We start from the raw sequence: 15071 nt of genomic DNA on the forward strand, positions 1-15071 counted from the left end.
CAGAGTTCAGGCCCCATGACCGGACCCAAAAAAAAAAAAAAAAAAACAAAACTCCTGATGAAGCCTAAGAGAAAGTTCTGAGTGAACTAAAAATACCTGAAGTTTTAGTAATAAGCCAAACAACATAACTTAATATAACAATAAACATTGCAAGGTTTATCACCTGGTCAGATAGTGTTAGTGGAGAAGAATATCCAATCCTGCAGCCATAGGTAAAGCAAGATATCTCTGCTGTCAATTCTAGCACGTGAGCCAAAGGTAAGTAGCCAATGTATGTGTCCTTTGGTCTGAAACACAGTAAGACAAAGGTTTTAACTAATCTGGAAAAGGACATATTATTAAAGCCAGGCATGGTGGTATACACCTGTAATCATAGCATCAGGAGGAAGCAGATATATTAGAAGTTTGATGCCAGCCTGGGTCACATCATGAGACTCTGAAGGAAGGGAATGGAGGAGAAAAAAGAAAAAGAAAACAAAAGAAGGACATTTTAAATTGGAAACATTGGTAACTTTATCACTTCGATGTACACTGAGTTTAGAGAATGCTGAATATGAACTCTGTATTTCTTTTTTCTTTTCGTGGGGTTTGAACAGCCTGGGCACTTTCCCTCAGCTCTTTAGCTCAAGGCGAGTGCTCTACCATTTGAGCCTCAGCACCACTTCTGGTTTTCTGGTGGTTTATTAGAGATAAGAGTTTCACAGACTTTCCTGCCTGGGCTGGCTTTGAAACTCAATCCTCAGATCTCACCCTCTTGAGTAGCTGGATTACAAGCGTAGAACTCTGTATTTCTAAAAATACAGGTTAATGATTCTCTCTTACCCGAGTCCAGGGATTCTTTCACATTGACCTGTCATTCCAGCTATCAAGTTGCTATGATGCATCATCACTCCTTTAGGGCGGCCAGTAGAACCACTGGTATACATGACAATGGCCATGTCAGAAGGAGATGGTCGATTTGGAGGAATGCTTGCTAAATGAATGAAAAAAGAAACACACCATATTTTCTTCATTTAAAAGGTTAAACTGCTTGTCAATAAGGTATTTTGATTTGATGTAATGAGAAACAATTTAAAGAAAGTAATCTGAGTTAACAATCACAATAGAACTGGTGATTGATTTCTGATTACAATGAGAAGTTCAATTTGGCCCATGTTTAACAAAAATCCCTCTAATCATCCGTCTTTAGTGTTGTGGGAAGTTTTTTGAGGGCTTTGAAGAAACACTAGAGTTTTGTATATAAGCTCCTCAGGCCTCTGTGTTCTCATCTTTAAAAAGACTTGTCTGAACTGGATTATGGGCTTTTACCACAGGTGAACCTTAAAAGCACAGGCAGAGCTTAAACAAAATACTAGTTTTCAAAGTTCAATTTCTGTATGTCTGGAATAGAAGATAAGCTCTACAGGGACTCTCAGATGTACTCCTGATTGAAAAGCATGAGAAATTGGTCTTTAAAATTTTAATGGCACATTGGAGCTTCCACTTTCATGATCACACTAACCTAGTAACTTCCTGTCCTTCCCAGAATAATCAAAACGCATTATCATCAGAATTAAAAGGCAACTTAACAAGATTATTATTATTATAACAAGATTATTAGAATAATAATCTATTTGTGACAATGACTTACTTTTTAAAAATAAACCAGTTAAAATTAAAAATCTAGAAAGCAAGATTTATCTGTAACAAAAGACCAAGTTATACATATAAACTAACTGAATCAAATGCTTCTAAAGGTATCTACTGTTATTGTTATAAACCAAGCAAATAGACTGCAATTCTTCTGAAAATTAACTAAAATAGAAGAAATAAAGTTCTTATTCTAACCACACAATAAAACTTCATACATGTCCACTTTGAATAAACAAGCAAAAGTTGTCATCATAATACTGTCTACTTAGATAAGAATCACAAAAGTACACAGACCCTATGTATTCTAGAGATGACTAAAATGAGATATGTGGGCTATAACATTTATTGATGAAACAAAATAATGAGGAATGAAAGAAATCCTCTTTTCCGCCAATGTCCTTTGGTGGTGAATCAGCAGAATTGGCAACAGATTCTCACCAATCAGAATTTTCCAAGCCACCCTGGTACTGAGAAATAATTCTCCATAGGTTTCTTGTTTTTCTGCAAACCTTACAAATAGAAGCTTAGTGCAATTTTTACACAGAAATTCTCTCTCTCTCTGCCTCCCTTCCTCCCTCTCTCTCACAGTATGTATGATTACTGTCCAGAATCATAAAGATAATAAGAGATTTGGTTTTTCTAAGTTCAGAGTTCCTTGTCTATCATCAAAATGCTAACTCAAACTACTGTTTAATAAAAAAATAAAAATAAAAACCTCCTTCATCTCTGACCTAAAAGTCTGCTGTCTCCAAAATATCTGGTTAGGTTCACTTGCAAGTAGGGTAAAATGACAGCTTTATCATTTCAACCATGATAGAAAGGTACATTATGACCTATATTTGCTACTGTAACATATATTTCTTCTCTAGTGGTAAAATACTCAAGAGGCTAAGTAGAGGTTCATCCAACATTTCTCTTGCCCATGAATTCTTTACTCATCTGTACAGTATTGTGACCTTCACTTTCAACGATAGAAGAAAACTTAAATGGAGTATTAATTTCCACCACTCCCTTTCCCAGTGACTCACTGATATTTTGTTGCAAGCTGAATTTACCTATTTGAAATGAAATACCAGTCACTAACTCAATGGTAGAAAAATCCCAAGCATCAATCTTAGTAAGCAGCTTTGCATTCTGTGAGACATCAATAAACTCACTAGCTCTAAGCATGAAAGGAAACATTTACTAAATGTAAGGCCTGAGATGTATTCCTTTTATCAATCCAAATTTGAAGGTCATCATTGTTTATTTTTTAAAAGATATGTTAGCACAGGGCTGGGAAGGTGACTCAGTGGTAGAGTGTTTGCCTTGCATGTATGAAGCCCTGGATTCCTCAGCACCACATAAGCAGAAAAGGTCAGAAGTGGCACTATGGCTCAACTGGTAGAGCACTAGTCTTGAGCTGACGAGCTGAGGGATAGCATCCAGGCCCAGAGTTCAGTCCCAGGACAAAAAAAAAGATGTATTGGCACAAACTGCATAAAAGTCTGAATCATTTATTACAACTTCACTATTAAGCAAATTTTAAACAATGGCTACCTCTTGAGAAGGAAAGAAAATGTTAAACCATATGTAGTTTTGATAGCTTTTAAACATTTTTAAACTTTTTTGACATCAAAGAACTTTGTTTCTATTTTTCCTAACCTACTGAAATATCAGATCTTGAATAGATGAATAAATTCATTTTAACTACTTACAGTTTTCTGGCTTGGATCCCAACTCTTCTACTGACTGCATGCTGTGAATCTCAAATCCTTCAGGGTATTCTGCTTTATTGACAGTCTTATTATCCACATAAATGATGTGTTTAACACAACTGATTTCTAACAATGCAGTCTGTTGAGCAGAAAGAAAGCTCAGCTATTAAAACTGAGGTACCACATAAATTTACTTATTGAACATCTTCCAATCCTACCAGTTGACACTATTATAATAAAATTTCACTGTTAAGAGCAACTGTGTAGACAAATCCACTAAACTCTAATACTGTCAACATAGTATATAAACCATTCATAAAAGATGAAGGCTAAATAACAAAACAATTAAAATAACAATAATAGTAAGCTGCAGATCAGCCTGAGCCCCAAAGAAAGAACCAATCACAAAACTTAAAAACTAAAACTAAACTAAAATTAAATCTTAGGTGATAGTAATACAGGATTATTTTTTACTAGCATATTTTTATATTTATTTATTATTTGTATGATTATGTGAAGTTAGTATTGTTTCAAATAGCTTGTTATAACCACTAAACAATCTATAATAATAAAACATAAACAACAACCAAGGATTCAAAACACGTCACTAGAGTAAATCATTTAACCAGAAGGAGGACTATGAGACATAGAAAAAAAGGAAGGCATTGCACCAAGACCAGAAAACAAGTCTCAAAACGGCTGCAGCAAGACTTATAATCAAATGTAAATGGAATGAATCTTCCAATTAAAAGATATAGAACAACTGAATGGGTTTAAAAGACAACACCTAACTATATGTTGCTTATAAAATCTCACTTCATCTCAAATGACACTAATTAACTGAACATGAAGGGACAGAATAAGATGGATTCCATGAAGATGGAATCCAAAACACAGCAGAGGTAGCCATACAAATCTCAGAGAAAAAAAATTAATCAAAATCAATGAAGAAAAAAGTAGGGCAATTACATGATGAGAAAGGATTTGATTCAGCAAGAGGAAACAATTCTAAGTATATATGTATGCAATACTGGCACATCCAAATATATAAAGCAAGAGTTAATAGATCAAGAGAAATAGATTCAGTAAACGTTGAGAACCTTCATAGCTCACATTGTAGCAGTAGACATATCTCCAGATAAAAACCCAAAGAAACAGAGCAGAGTTAAATTATGCCCTAGAACAATTAGCCTAATGGGCACAGAACTTTGAATTCAATAGCTGGCAAATACACACATTTTCTCATTAGCACATGAAACATTCTCCAAAAAGCAAGTCTCATAAAAATTTTAGAAATTCAGGCTAGGAACCATTGCTCATTCCTGCAATCCCAGCTACATGAGAGGCACTAGGAAAGTGGAGACCATCCATGGCAATATATTAGCAGGGCATTATCACAAAGAACAAGCAAGACAGGGTAGCCCCTGCCTATAATCCTAGCTATACAAAAGGTAGGCGGCTAGGGCTGGGAAGATGGCTCAGTGGTAGAGCGCTTGCCTTGCATGCATGAGGCCCTGGGTTCGATTCCACAGCACCACATAAGCAAAAAGAAAAAAGCCGGAAATGGCACTGTGGTTCAAGTGGTAGAGCACTAGCCTTGAGCTGAAGAGCTGAGGGACAGCGCCCAGGCCCAGAGTTCAGGCCCCACGACCGGACCCAAAAACAAAACAAAACAAAAGGTAGGCGGCTAGTCCTGATGCAAGATCAGAAGACCCTATCTGAAAAAGTTAAAACAAACAGGGCTAGAACATGGCTTCAAGTGATACAACACTTGCCTAGTTTAAGCATGAGTTCAAACTCCAATTATAACCAAAGATATTTTTACATTGAAATATAATTATCTTTTCTTGCCATAAGACAATTAAACTAGAATAGCAAGTAAAGTTTTGTAAACTACATAAATACGTGAAAATTGAACAGCTTACTCTTAAACAATGGATCAAGACAGGAAGAAAAAAAGTTTTAATTCTTGAAACAAATGAAAATGTAAACATGATACTAAGACCTATGGGATGCTGTAAAGCAGAACTAAGAAAGAGGTTTATAGCAATCAATATCTATATCAAAAAAGAAAGCCAGGTACTAGTGGCTCACACCTATAATCCTAGCTATTCAAGCATCTCAGCTGGGAATCAAGGTTTGAAGCCAGCCCAGGCAAAAAGCAAGAAGTGGAGGTGTGGCTCAAGTAGTAGAAAAAAGCTAAGCAAGATCATGAGGTCCTGTGTTCAAGCCCTAGTACTAGCACAAGAAAAAAAAGGAAGGGTTTGAGGTCTATCACAGTGCCAGGTAACACTTATCTCTCAAGTGCAAGTTTCCTTCCAGTCCATGAGGCAGAAAGAGCTCAAAGAAAAATAACTAATTCATCCCAAAGAAATAGAAAAACAAAATCAAACTCCAAAATTACTACAAAGAAACAATAAAAGCTAGAGCAGAAATAAATGTAATAAGAGACAAAAAATTCAAAAGACCAACAAGAAATGAACTCACTATTCAAAAAGATAAACAAAATATATAAACTTATATGGATTAAGCAAAAAAATTGAATAAGCAAAATCAGAGATATAAAGGCTGGTATTACAACTGATACCACAGAAATACAAAAGATCGTTAGAGGTTATTATGAACAACTGTATACCAACAAGTTTGGTAGACTAGAAGGGCAAATTCCTGGATGCATATGCCTTAACAAGACTGAATCATAAAGAAATAGAAAAATGAACAAGTAGTAATATTGAATCAGTAACCAAAAGTCTCCCATAAAGAAAAACCCAGAGTTGAGAGCCAGTGGCTCACACCTGTAATCATAGCTACTCAGAAGGCTGAGATCTAAGGATCACAGTTCATAGTCAGCCCTGCCAACAAAGTCTGGGGGACACATGTCTCTAATTAGCCAGCAAGCTAGTAATTCCACAACAGTGTAGATATATACATCAACATTTTTAAAAAAAACAGCAGCATTTGGATATACCAAGAATAAATTATCTCTAAAAGAAAAATAAAAGGACAGTGATTACCAAAAAATTAAGTGTCTAGGAACAAATTTAACTGGAAAGGCGAAAGATCTCTACAATGAAGATTATAAAACATTGATGAAAGAAATTGAAGAGGACAAAACAAATGTAAAGACACTCCTGTACAATGGTTAGAAGAATGTCTGTTCTACTGAAAGCAATCTACAGATTCCGCGCAATTTCTGTTACAATATTATAGTTAAACAAAAATTGAATACTCCAAAGTAATTTTGCACAAAATGAATAAAGCAGAACACAAACCATATGACATCATAATACTCTATAAATTGCAGTAATCCAAACAGTATGGTATTATTTATGCACAACAGCTCACAGCTGTAATCATAGCTATTCATGAAGCTATGATGACAAGGATTACAATTCAAGGTTAGCCCTGGCAGAAAGTTCACAAAGCCCCCATTAACAACCAACAAAACCTGGGTTCTGTGGCACTAGTCTGTCATGTCAGCTACATGGGAATCATAAGTAGGGAGAACACAGTCCAGGCCAGTAGCAATAAACAAATAACTCAATTAAAATTGAGCAATGTATCTAAATACACATTTCTCAAAGAAAACAAATGACTAACAAGCATAATAAAATGTCAACATTATTAATCATCAGGGCAATGCAAATCAAAATCACATTGAGAACATCTCACTCCAGGAGAATATTAAGAAGGCTAAAAATACAAGTGTGACAAATGAGTTCCTATAAACTATCAGTGGGAATGTAAATGAGTATAGCAACTACAGATCTTCTGCAAAAACTTAAAAACAGAAGTACCACATAATTCAGAAATTCCAGTGCTGGGTATATACATAAAATAAATTAAGTCAGTATGCAGAAGAGACCTGAACACTCTCATATTTGTTACAATGTTATTCACAATAGCCAAGAACTGGAGTATCTATCAACTCAGTATTGAATAAAGGAAGTGTGGTACAGTGATTTAAAAAGAATGAAATCTGTCTATTGTAATAATATAATTGGAACTAAAGATGATCATGGGAAAACAAGCCAGGAATAAGAAGATAATAAGAAGACACAAGACCTCAAAGGAATCTAAAAAGTTGATCTTACAGAAGTTGACACCGTGATACCCACAAGACAATATATTGAAGTAGACAGCGTGATACCCACAAGACAATATATTGGAAATGAACTTTACAACTTGGAAGTGGGGAAGAGTGAGAAAGGCAGGAGATAGGGGGAGAACAACAAGGGAGGGCAAAACAATGCTCCACGAGAAATGTACTCATTGCCTTACTCCAGTAACTATAACTCCTCTGTACAGCATATATTGTAAACAATAAAATAAAATTAAAAAAACAAGAAGTTGACAGTGACCAGAGGCCAGGGAGAGAACAGGGGAGAAGGAGTGGGCGAGGTTGATCAGAAGGAACTAAGTTACAGTGAGATAGGAGAAGCAAGAGATTCAAATGTCCTACTAGAAGACTGACTATAGATAATAATAATGGACTGTATATTTCAAAAACCTAGAAGAGATGGGCACCAGTGGCTCATACCTGTAATCTAGCTACTCTGGAGACTGAGATATGATAATCACAGTTTGAAACCAGCCCAGGCAGACAAATTCAAGAGACTGCTATCTCCAATTAACTAGAAAAGCCTGGAACTAGAAATGTGGTTCAAATGGTAGAGCACCAGCTGTGAATGAAAAGCCAAAGCAGAGTGAGAGGCTTTGAGGTGCATTTCCAATACAAGCACAAAAATGAAGAAGAAAAAAAATATTGATAGCTTTAAATTTCTTTAGGGGTTAATGATAAAGAAACATAGATCCCATGGTTTCCCTTATTTGCAATAACTAGTATATGTCTGAGTCAAGCAGAAAAGGTCAGATAAGTTGATGTTAGGGAAATGAACCCTAAGATATGTATTCAAATGTTTTTTTTCTTTCAGGCGATTGTTTCTAACACATTTATAAGATTATTTCTTTGTTGTTTTGTATGTTCCTCCCCCACGGTAAAACCCCTGCTTTCACTATATTTGATGTTGGTATAATTTGTGGAGGGGAAGGGAAAAAACAAATCGTTTAAATAGGGATACAGGTGGACCAACTGCAACAATGAGACATACAAGCCGTTTTCTCCTGGTGGGGGGGAGGACTACGTGGGGGAGAGGGGAAGATGGGAAGGGATAAGAAGGGGAAACAAAGGAAGAGTCTACAATGCTTGATAAGAAATGTACTCATTATCTTGCCCATGTAATTGTAACCCCTCTGTACAGTATTTTCACAATAAAAAAATATGAAAAAAACAAGTGATAAATGAAGAGAATAGGTATATTTATCATGATTTAAATATTGTGCAATGTGTGTATATGTATGTATGTAGAAATATGACATGGTTCCCCACTCATATGCATAGTTAGGTTTTATGTATTAGTCAAAAATGACTTTAAGTTTAAAATAAAACTTCATACTTACCTTAAGTTTACTTTCCAAAAGTTCAACACTAGTAATCAGATAAGAAGCTTCAGATTCATTTAGCCCATGGACCACTGCTTCTTTGCCAAGTGTGGCATATAAAGTCACAACTATGTAGTAGAAAATAAACAAGTAAATTATAAATGCTTACTAGAAAACATATGTATTGAATTTTTTCGGGGGGGAGGAGGGTCCGGTCGTGGGGCCTGAACTCTGGGCCTGGGCACTGTCCCTCAGCTCTTTAGCTCAAGGCTAGAGCTCTACCACTTGAGCCACAGCACCACTTCCGGCTTTTTTTCTTTTTGCTCATCTGGTGCTGAGGAATCAAACCCAGGGCTTCAGGCATGCAAGGCAAATGCTCTACCACTGAGCCACCTTCCCAGCCCAGTTACTATCTCTAATAGGAGTTACTGGATGTCTATTAGTCACACTGTTGCATTCTATTTTAGAGATGGAATACATGCAGAATATTGTCTAAATTACGCCTAGATTTCTGCAAAGTTTTTTTTGTTTGTTTTCATTTCTTTTACTTTTACAGTGCTGAAGATCAAAGTTACAACCTGACACATGCTAGGGGAGTATTTTACTGTTGAGTTATATACAGCCTAGAACATCTGCTTTGAAAATGGAAGCATCTTAAACCAAAATTCCATGTGTAATCAAAGTCGTTTGAAACCACAAGTCACTTACGTGGAAAGTTGAACTTAAAACAGGTCTGAGCTGCGATCATCCATTCAGCCCTGGTCTCACAGAAAATGGCAATGGTGTTCTTTGGTTTCAGTCCCAATGCAGTGAGTCCACTACCGAAGTTACTCACTCTGCGATTTACTTCAAGATAATTTATCCATTTATAGTTCCCAAGGATTAACTGTAAAAGTGAGACATTCCCTAATATTAGTATATTTATCCAAATAGGTAAATAATACACAAGTCTAAAAAGGCCCTGGAGTACCTAAATGCTATGAACACCGTCTGAGAATTCATTACATAGCACTATAATAGAATGCCAGCATTCCTAAATTGTACTGAATTTTTTTTTTGAGGTGCAGGGGATTAAGCACTCAATCTGGTACACATTCAACTGCTAAATGCAGTTCATTTATAACAAAGTAATATGTACTTTCATCCTTTAAAAAATAATAATGCACAATAGTTTTACCTTCTTAAAAACCTTTCCATTTGGCTGCATTTCATTTTCTTCACTCAGGATTTCCCTGGTGCCAAGGCTGTCCTTCTTCCCAAACTTGGATACAGCATGGTCAAATAATTTATCCAGGGTGTCTGCTCCAGGGATGTCTATGACAGCTAGTGAGTCGAAGTGTGTAACAGAGCGATATGGACTTCCGGGTTTGTCTGAAGTGGGCTTAGCTTTTATTCTCTTTGCCATAGCGTTTTTCTTCTTGGCATTGGTAAGAAAATACCATGGAATAAATATAAGGGCACTGTATATTGTTATTAACAAGTGGACAGGAAGCAAAATAATGGTGAGCACATTTAGTTTAAGTTTCATGGTGGGTGGTGTCTACAATGGCGCTTATTTTTTGTTACTCTTTGGCTTCTGAGAGCCTTATTTTGCTGAAGAAGGCAATAATGGAAGCAGCAATGAGAGGAGCAGTAGAGCCAAGGCAGTTGAATTTTAGTGATAAAGTGAAAGTTAGTAATCTTTGGAAGCTGACAATAAAATAACACCTGTAGATGAACACAATGAACCAGGCAGAGAGAGCAGGAAAAAAAAAAACAAGAATATTAACAAGTTGATAGCACAATTCATTTAAATACTCAGGTCTTTATTAGTTTATATAATTGATACAGAAAGCTGAAATAACTGGTATGAAAGACTCAAACATTATCATTTGAAGCCCTCATAATGATTTTTAGTGTACTAACTCTGAATTTGATTTTATTTCTGGGTTTTGAAGTTTATTCATAGCCTGTTCATCATTCTGTAAGTCAAGCAGCTAGTACTCTTGTTAATGCCTAGATGAATGAATAAATACGATATCTAAGCTGAGCCAAACTCTGGGAATGTAAAATATGACAATAATGAAGTTTCACTCAAATTCGTATATGTAAACAAGATAGCTTCAAATAGGATTGGGTTTTGTATCCAAACTATTGAAGGGAAGGGGAACACTATCAGATTAGGTTTAATTCTCAAAGAGCAATGAAAAACCTTATTCTGTGTTATTTAAAGGTTGTTAGGTAATGTTGACTACATTGTAGTCTCTAAGTAGCAGTGATCTGATTGCACAGAAATTTTGCAAGGGACAATGAGATGTACAAGATGCTATGTCGAAAAACAAACTTTACAATTTAGGTGAGGGTAGCGGGTTGGGGGGAGTAGCTGGGGAGGTGGGAGGGAAGGGATGGTGAGGGCAAAACAAAGGAGGAGGCAACAAAGCTGGATAAGAAATGTACTTATTACCTTGTTCATGTAACTGTAACTCCCCTGTACAGTATTTTCACAATAAAAAACAATTTAAAAAAATAAATTTTGCAAAGGTCAATGTTGGGCTCAAAATTGTACCAGTTGCATGGAAAGAGTGGCCAACAGCTTAAATTCTATGAAGTCCTGGTCGCTCCCTGCTACAAGTAGCATATCAAAAGCAATTAGCACCTAAGATTGGCTCAGTTGCTATTCAAACTTCGGCAGGATGGGAGGTGCCCGATAAAACATCTTCTCTAATAAAAATTCGCACAGACTGAGTGCATATCAAGTGGACTTGCTCTCATTGAAGCAGGGGTCAGGTATGTCCCATCCAGAAGCTTCCCTGGAAATCCATGCCCAAGGTGAGCCCTGAATGAGTCACTTCCAATGAAAAGCTTAACTGAAGGCTGTGGTGTGCAGCACAAGCAATGGATGTAAAATGACCAAGAGTAACTAGAAAGAGCTTTGTGGAGATTAGATTGAAGCTGGACCTTATGTCAAGCATCTGGACTAAAGGAAAAATGGATAATGGTCCAGGCTGGGAAATCACAAGAAGATACGGAGGACAGAATGAATGGGCTTTGGGTGTATGTTGGCTAAAGAGTCCATGAGAGTGCAGAAACTGACAAGTCATGCAAAGTAATTTTTATTTGATTAGGCGGAAAAATGGGGGCCACTTAAGGTCAGAAAAACAGTGCCACTGGAAAGGAGTTGCAGAAATAGTCTCAGAATTCTTTCTCTCTGGGGATCTGCCTTCCATAGAGAAAGATTTTTGTGTGTGTGCGAATGGCAGCATATTCCAGCTATAAAATTAATATATAAGTTCAGCTTGACAAGATTAAAGTGAACTCCATCCTTCTTTGACTCTCAGAAACAATTAACTGAACCAAGCTTGCTGTTTATTTTCACCCTAATTACTACAAAAGGGTAACATACTCCTGCCTCAGTCTCCATTCAATGTCTTTCAGCTGGGTATGGAAAAACAAGCAAATAACCAGACAGCCACTGAGCTTTAGTGCCATCCTGCCATTCACTGCCTCTGAAATCATCTGTATGAGTCCAGATCAGACTGTATTATTAGCTCTACCCTCTTATTAGAGAAATTAATCCTTTTCAGAATGCAATGAGAATCATTAACCTAATTCCCTGCAGTAACAATCAAAATGATAAACCCAATTCCAGGGGATTCATGAGTTTCTAGAAACACATTTATGAACTCTACTGGGTGACAGAAACAATGAACTAAGAATTTCTGCCCCACATGAATGCCTTGGGACCTTTATTATATACTGGGCCTCCCTTCTTTTTGTTTACTTTTTAATATCTTTAAATACGTTTTTCAATTAACACACGTTTGGAGTATGAAGGAGTATTTCACCCCAATATTTCCAAACACACACACAGTGTAATTTAAACAAATTCATCCCCTCCACAAGACTCTCATTGCTTTCATTCACTACACTTTAAAACTGCCTTCTCAGGGGCTGGGGGTTTAGCCCAGCGGAAGGGCGCCCGCCCGGCGCGCGCAAGGCCCTGGGTTCGGTCCTCAGCCCTGGGAGAAAAAAAAACTACCTTCTCAGTCTCTCTCATAAGTCTGGTCATTATTTCTTCAAGATAAGGTATGACAAGTGTCTTGGTGTCCAGGCTTCAATAACACAAGATCTTCCTCTCTAACAGTCTTGTTTCCCATCAGCATTTTTATGATAATCTAGGTCCACAATAATCTTTTCTTTGCCTAATTTCCTACATTAATATCTACCATCTATTAGGATACTTTATTATATAACTGTCATTTCTAAGCATCTGGGCACTTAACTGTAGAGCACAGACAAGTATGCTCAGGGTTGAGAACTTTTTCTTATGACAAAGATTTTGTAATGGCATTTAATAAGCCCTAACAGACAGTAACAGATAAGCTACATACATAATTAAAAAATAATTTCATTACATTTTTTACTTAAACATAAATATTCAGGAATAATATTAGAATATAAAAAGCATGTATTCTAATTTATAAAATGGCCCTATGGAGTCACACCATCAAAGTAGAAATTGTCAAGCTTGGGAGTAAGAAATACATACAGATAGAAAACAGCCCCTGAAAAGCTATATATAATTTAATTGAATTTAAACTGCATTGTATTTTTAGTCATTCATGTTGTATATATTTAATCTTTTGTGTGTATTTGCTCTAAGTCTTTGAGTAAGAAAAACAAATACCTTGTACATAATCATCATTGTTTAGTATAAATATAAACATAAACACACAGAAATGCTAGGCAATGCTTGAAAAGCCTTCAGATGATAAGAGACCATGGGGATCATTTAGTTCCAAAGTTTTCAAATCCTTTTGGCAGTGATGAGGGAGTCTTGGGTCACCCAGCTAAATAAAATCGTATATGGATGTGACAATACAAATATAGATAAAAATAAAAAGTAAAGTTCTTCTGGTAGAGGGAAGGTTGATACAGCTCCTGAAGGGACTCCTTAGAGCCTCCAGTTCAAATAAATATTTGAAATACTATATTGTCTGATCCTTTATCATACAGAGAAGCAAAGAGTTACAGATCATACATTGAGCATCAATAGCTCTTTTAGGCAAACCAGTTTCATCTCTGCCCAGTTTTGCCTATCATCCTGAAATCTTTTTTGCCCAAAGCTGTTTGGGGTTACACTCAGTTTACTGATGAATACATTTCAGAAAAAGATTTCATTACATTAGCAATTAACTTCAAAATTTGTGGGAAAAAGTTTACATGTGGTGTGAGGCAGTACATGCCTGTAATCATAGTAAGCCAGAGGCTGATGCTGGAGGATCATAAGGTCAAGGCTATATAATGAAACCTTTCTTTAAAAAATGTCGGGGGGAGGGGTGGAGCTGGGAAGGTGGCTCAGTGGTAGAGTGCTTGGCTTGCATGAATGAGGCCCTGGGTTTGATTACTTAGCACCACATAAGCAGAAAAAGCTGGAAATGGCCTGTGGTTCAAGTGCTAGAGCTAGCCTTGAGCTGAAGAGCTCAGGGACAGCACCGAAGCCCAGAGTTCAGGCCCCATGACCGACAAAAAAAAAAGTTGGGGGCTGGGAATGTGGCTTAGTGGTAGAGTGCTTGCCTAGCATGCACGAAGCCCTGGATTTGATTCCTCAGTACCACAGAAACAGAAAGAAAAAAAAAAAGCAGGAAATGGCGCTGTGGCTCCACTGGTAGAGTCCTAGCCTTGAGCAAACAAGCTCAGGGACATTGCCAGGCCCTGAGTTCAAGCCCCAGGACTGCCAAAAAAAAAGTTAAAAAGCAAACAAAAAAGAGTTTGTAGATGATTACACTGCTGAGCACTAAATACAAACATGAGTACGATACATCCTCAGTCCTATTTTACATGCATATATGTATTCATATGCAGGGTAGAACCAGAAAGAACCATAAATAAGGCAGCATATAAGGAATCCGATAAAACTCTAAAGAAAATTGTTGCAGTTTGGTGTGGAGAGGGAAGAGATAGTGTAGTAAATTAAATTGTCAAGAATGGTTACACAAAAATCAAACATCACAGTATTTGTGATGGTGTAAAGGACAGGTGTGTTTTCCAAAGGAAAGGACAAGACTAGAAAATGAGGACAGTTCCACCAGGGTAAAGAGATGTATAAGAAAATGGGTGGAGCAGAAATGTACAGGATATGTCTGAGAAAAAGCAAGTCTTGTACATGCTTAATGCTTTCTGCAGTGACTGTGGTTCCACTTTTATAAGTCTAAGAGGAAATGGAATGATTACCCAGGCAATTTTACTAAAATGATGCTAGACCATAAAAAGACACATGCGTGTGATAATTTGGCACCTGGAGAATAAAGACTGCTATTG

At 36.7% G+C, this 15071-nt stretch overlaps 1 protein-coding gene across 7 annotated transcripts in view; it reads right to left on the reverse strand.

Moving 5' to 3' along the window:
* Nucleotides 1-15071, reverse strand: part of Acsl4 (acyl-CoA synthetase long-chain family member 4) — a 99758-nt gene that overhangs the window by 34546 nt on the left and 50141 nt on the right. For 4 of the 7 annotated variants that reach the window (XM_013025871.1, XM_013025873.1, XM_013025869.1 and 1 more), the window contains 6 exons: nt 9949-10478; nt 9480-9657; nt 8790-8899; nt 3330-3468; nt 823-973; nt 164-287 (listed from right to left, as the gene is read on the reverse strand). In XM_013025871.1, coding sequence (XP_012881325.1) covers nt 164-287; nt 823-973; nt 3330-3468; nt 8790-8899; nt 9480-9657; nt 9949-10299 — 1053 coding nt within the window. In that variant the 5' untranslated portion in view covers nt 10300-10478. The remainder of the gene's footprint in view (nt 1-163; nt 288-822; nt 974-3329; nt 3469-8789; nt 8900-9479; nt 9658-9948; nt 10479-15071) is intronic. The other 3 variants (XM_013025876.1, XM_013025875.1, XM_013025874.1) reach the window with 2 other exon arrangements.

Source organism: Dipodomys ordii, unplaced genomic scaffold, assembly GCF_000151885.1.
Source record: "Dipodomys ordii isolate 6190 unplaced genomic scaffold, Dord_2.0 Scaffold88, whole genome shotgun sequence".
In the NCBI taxonomy this organism is placed as follows: Eukaryota; Metazoa; Chordata; class Mammalia; order Rodentia; family Heteromyidae; genus Dipodomys; species Dipodomys ordii.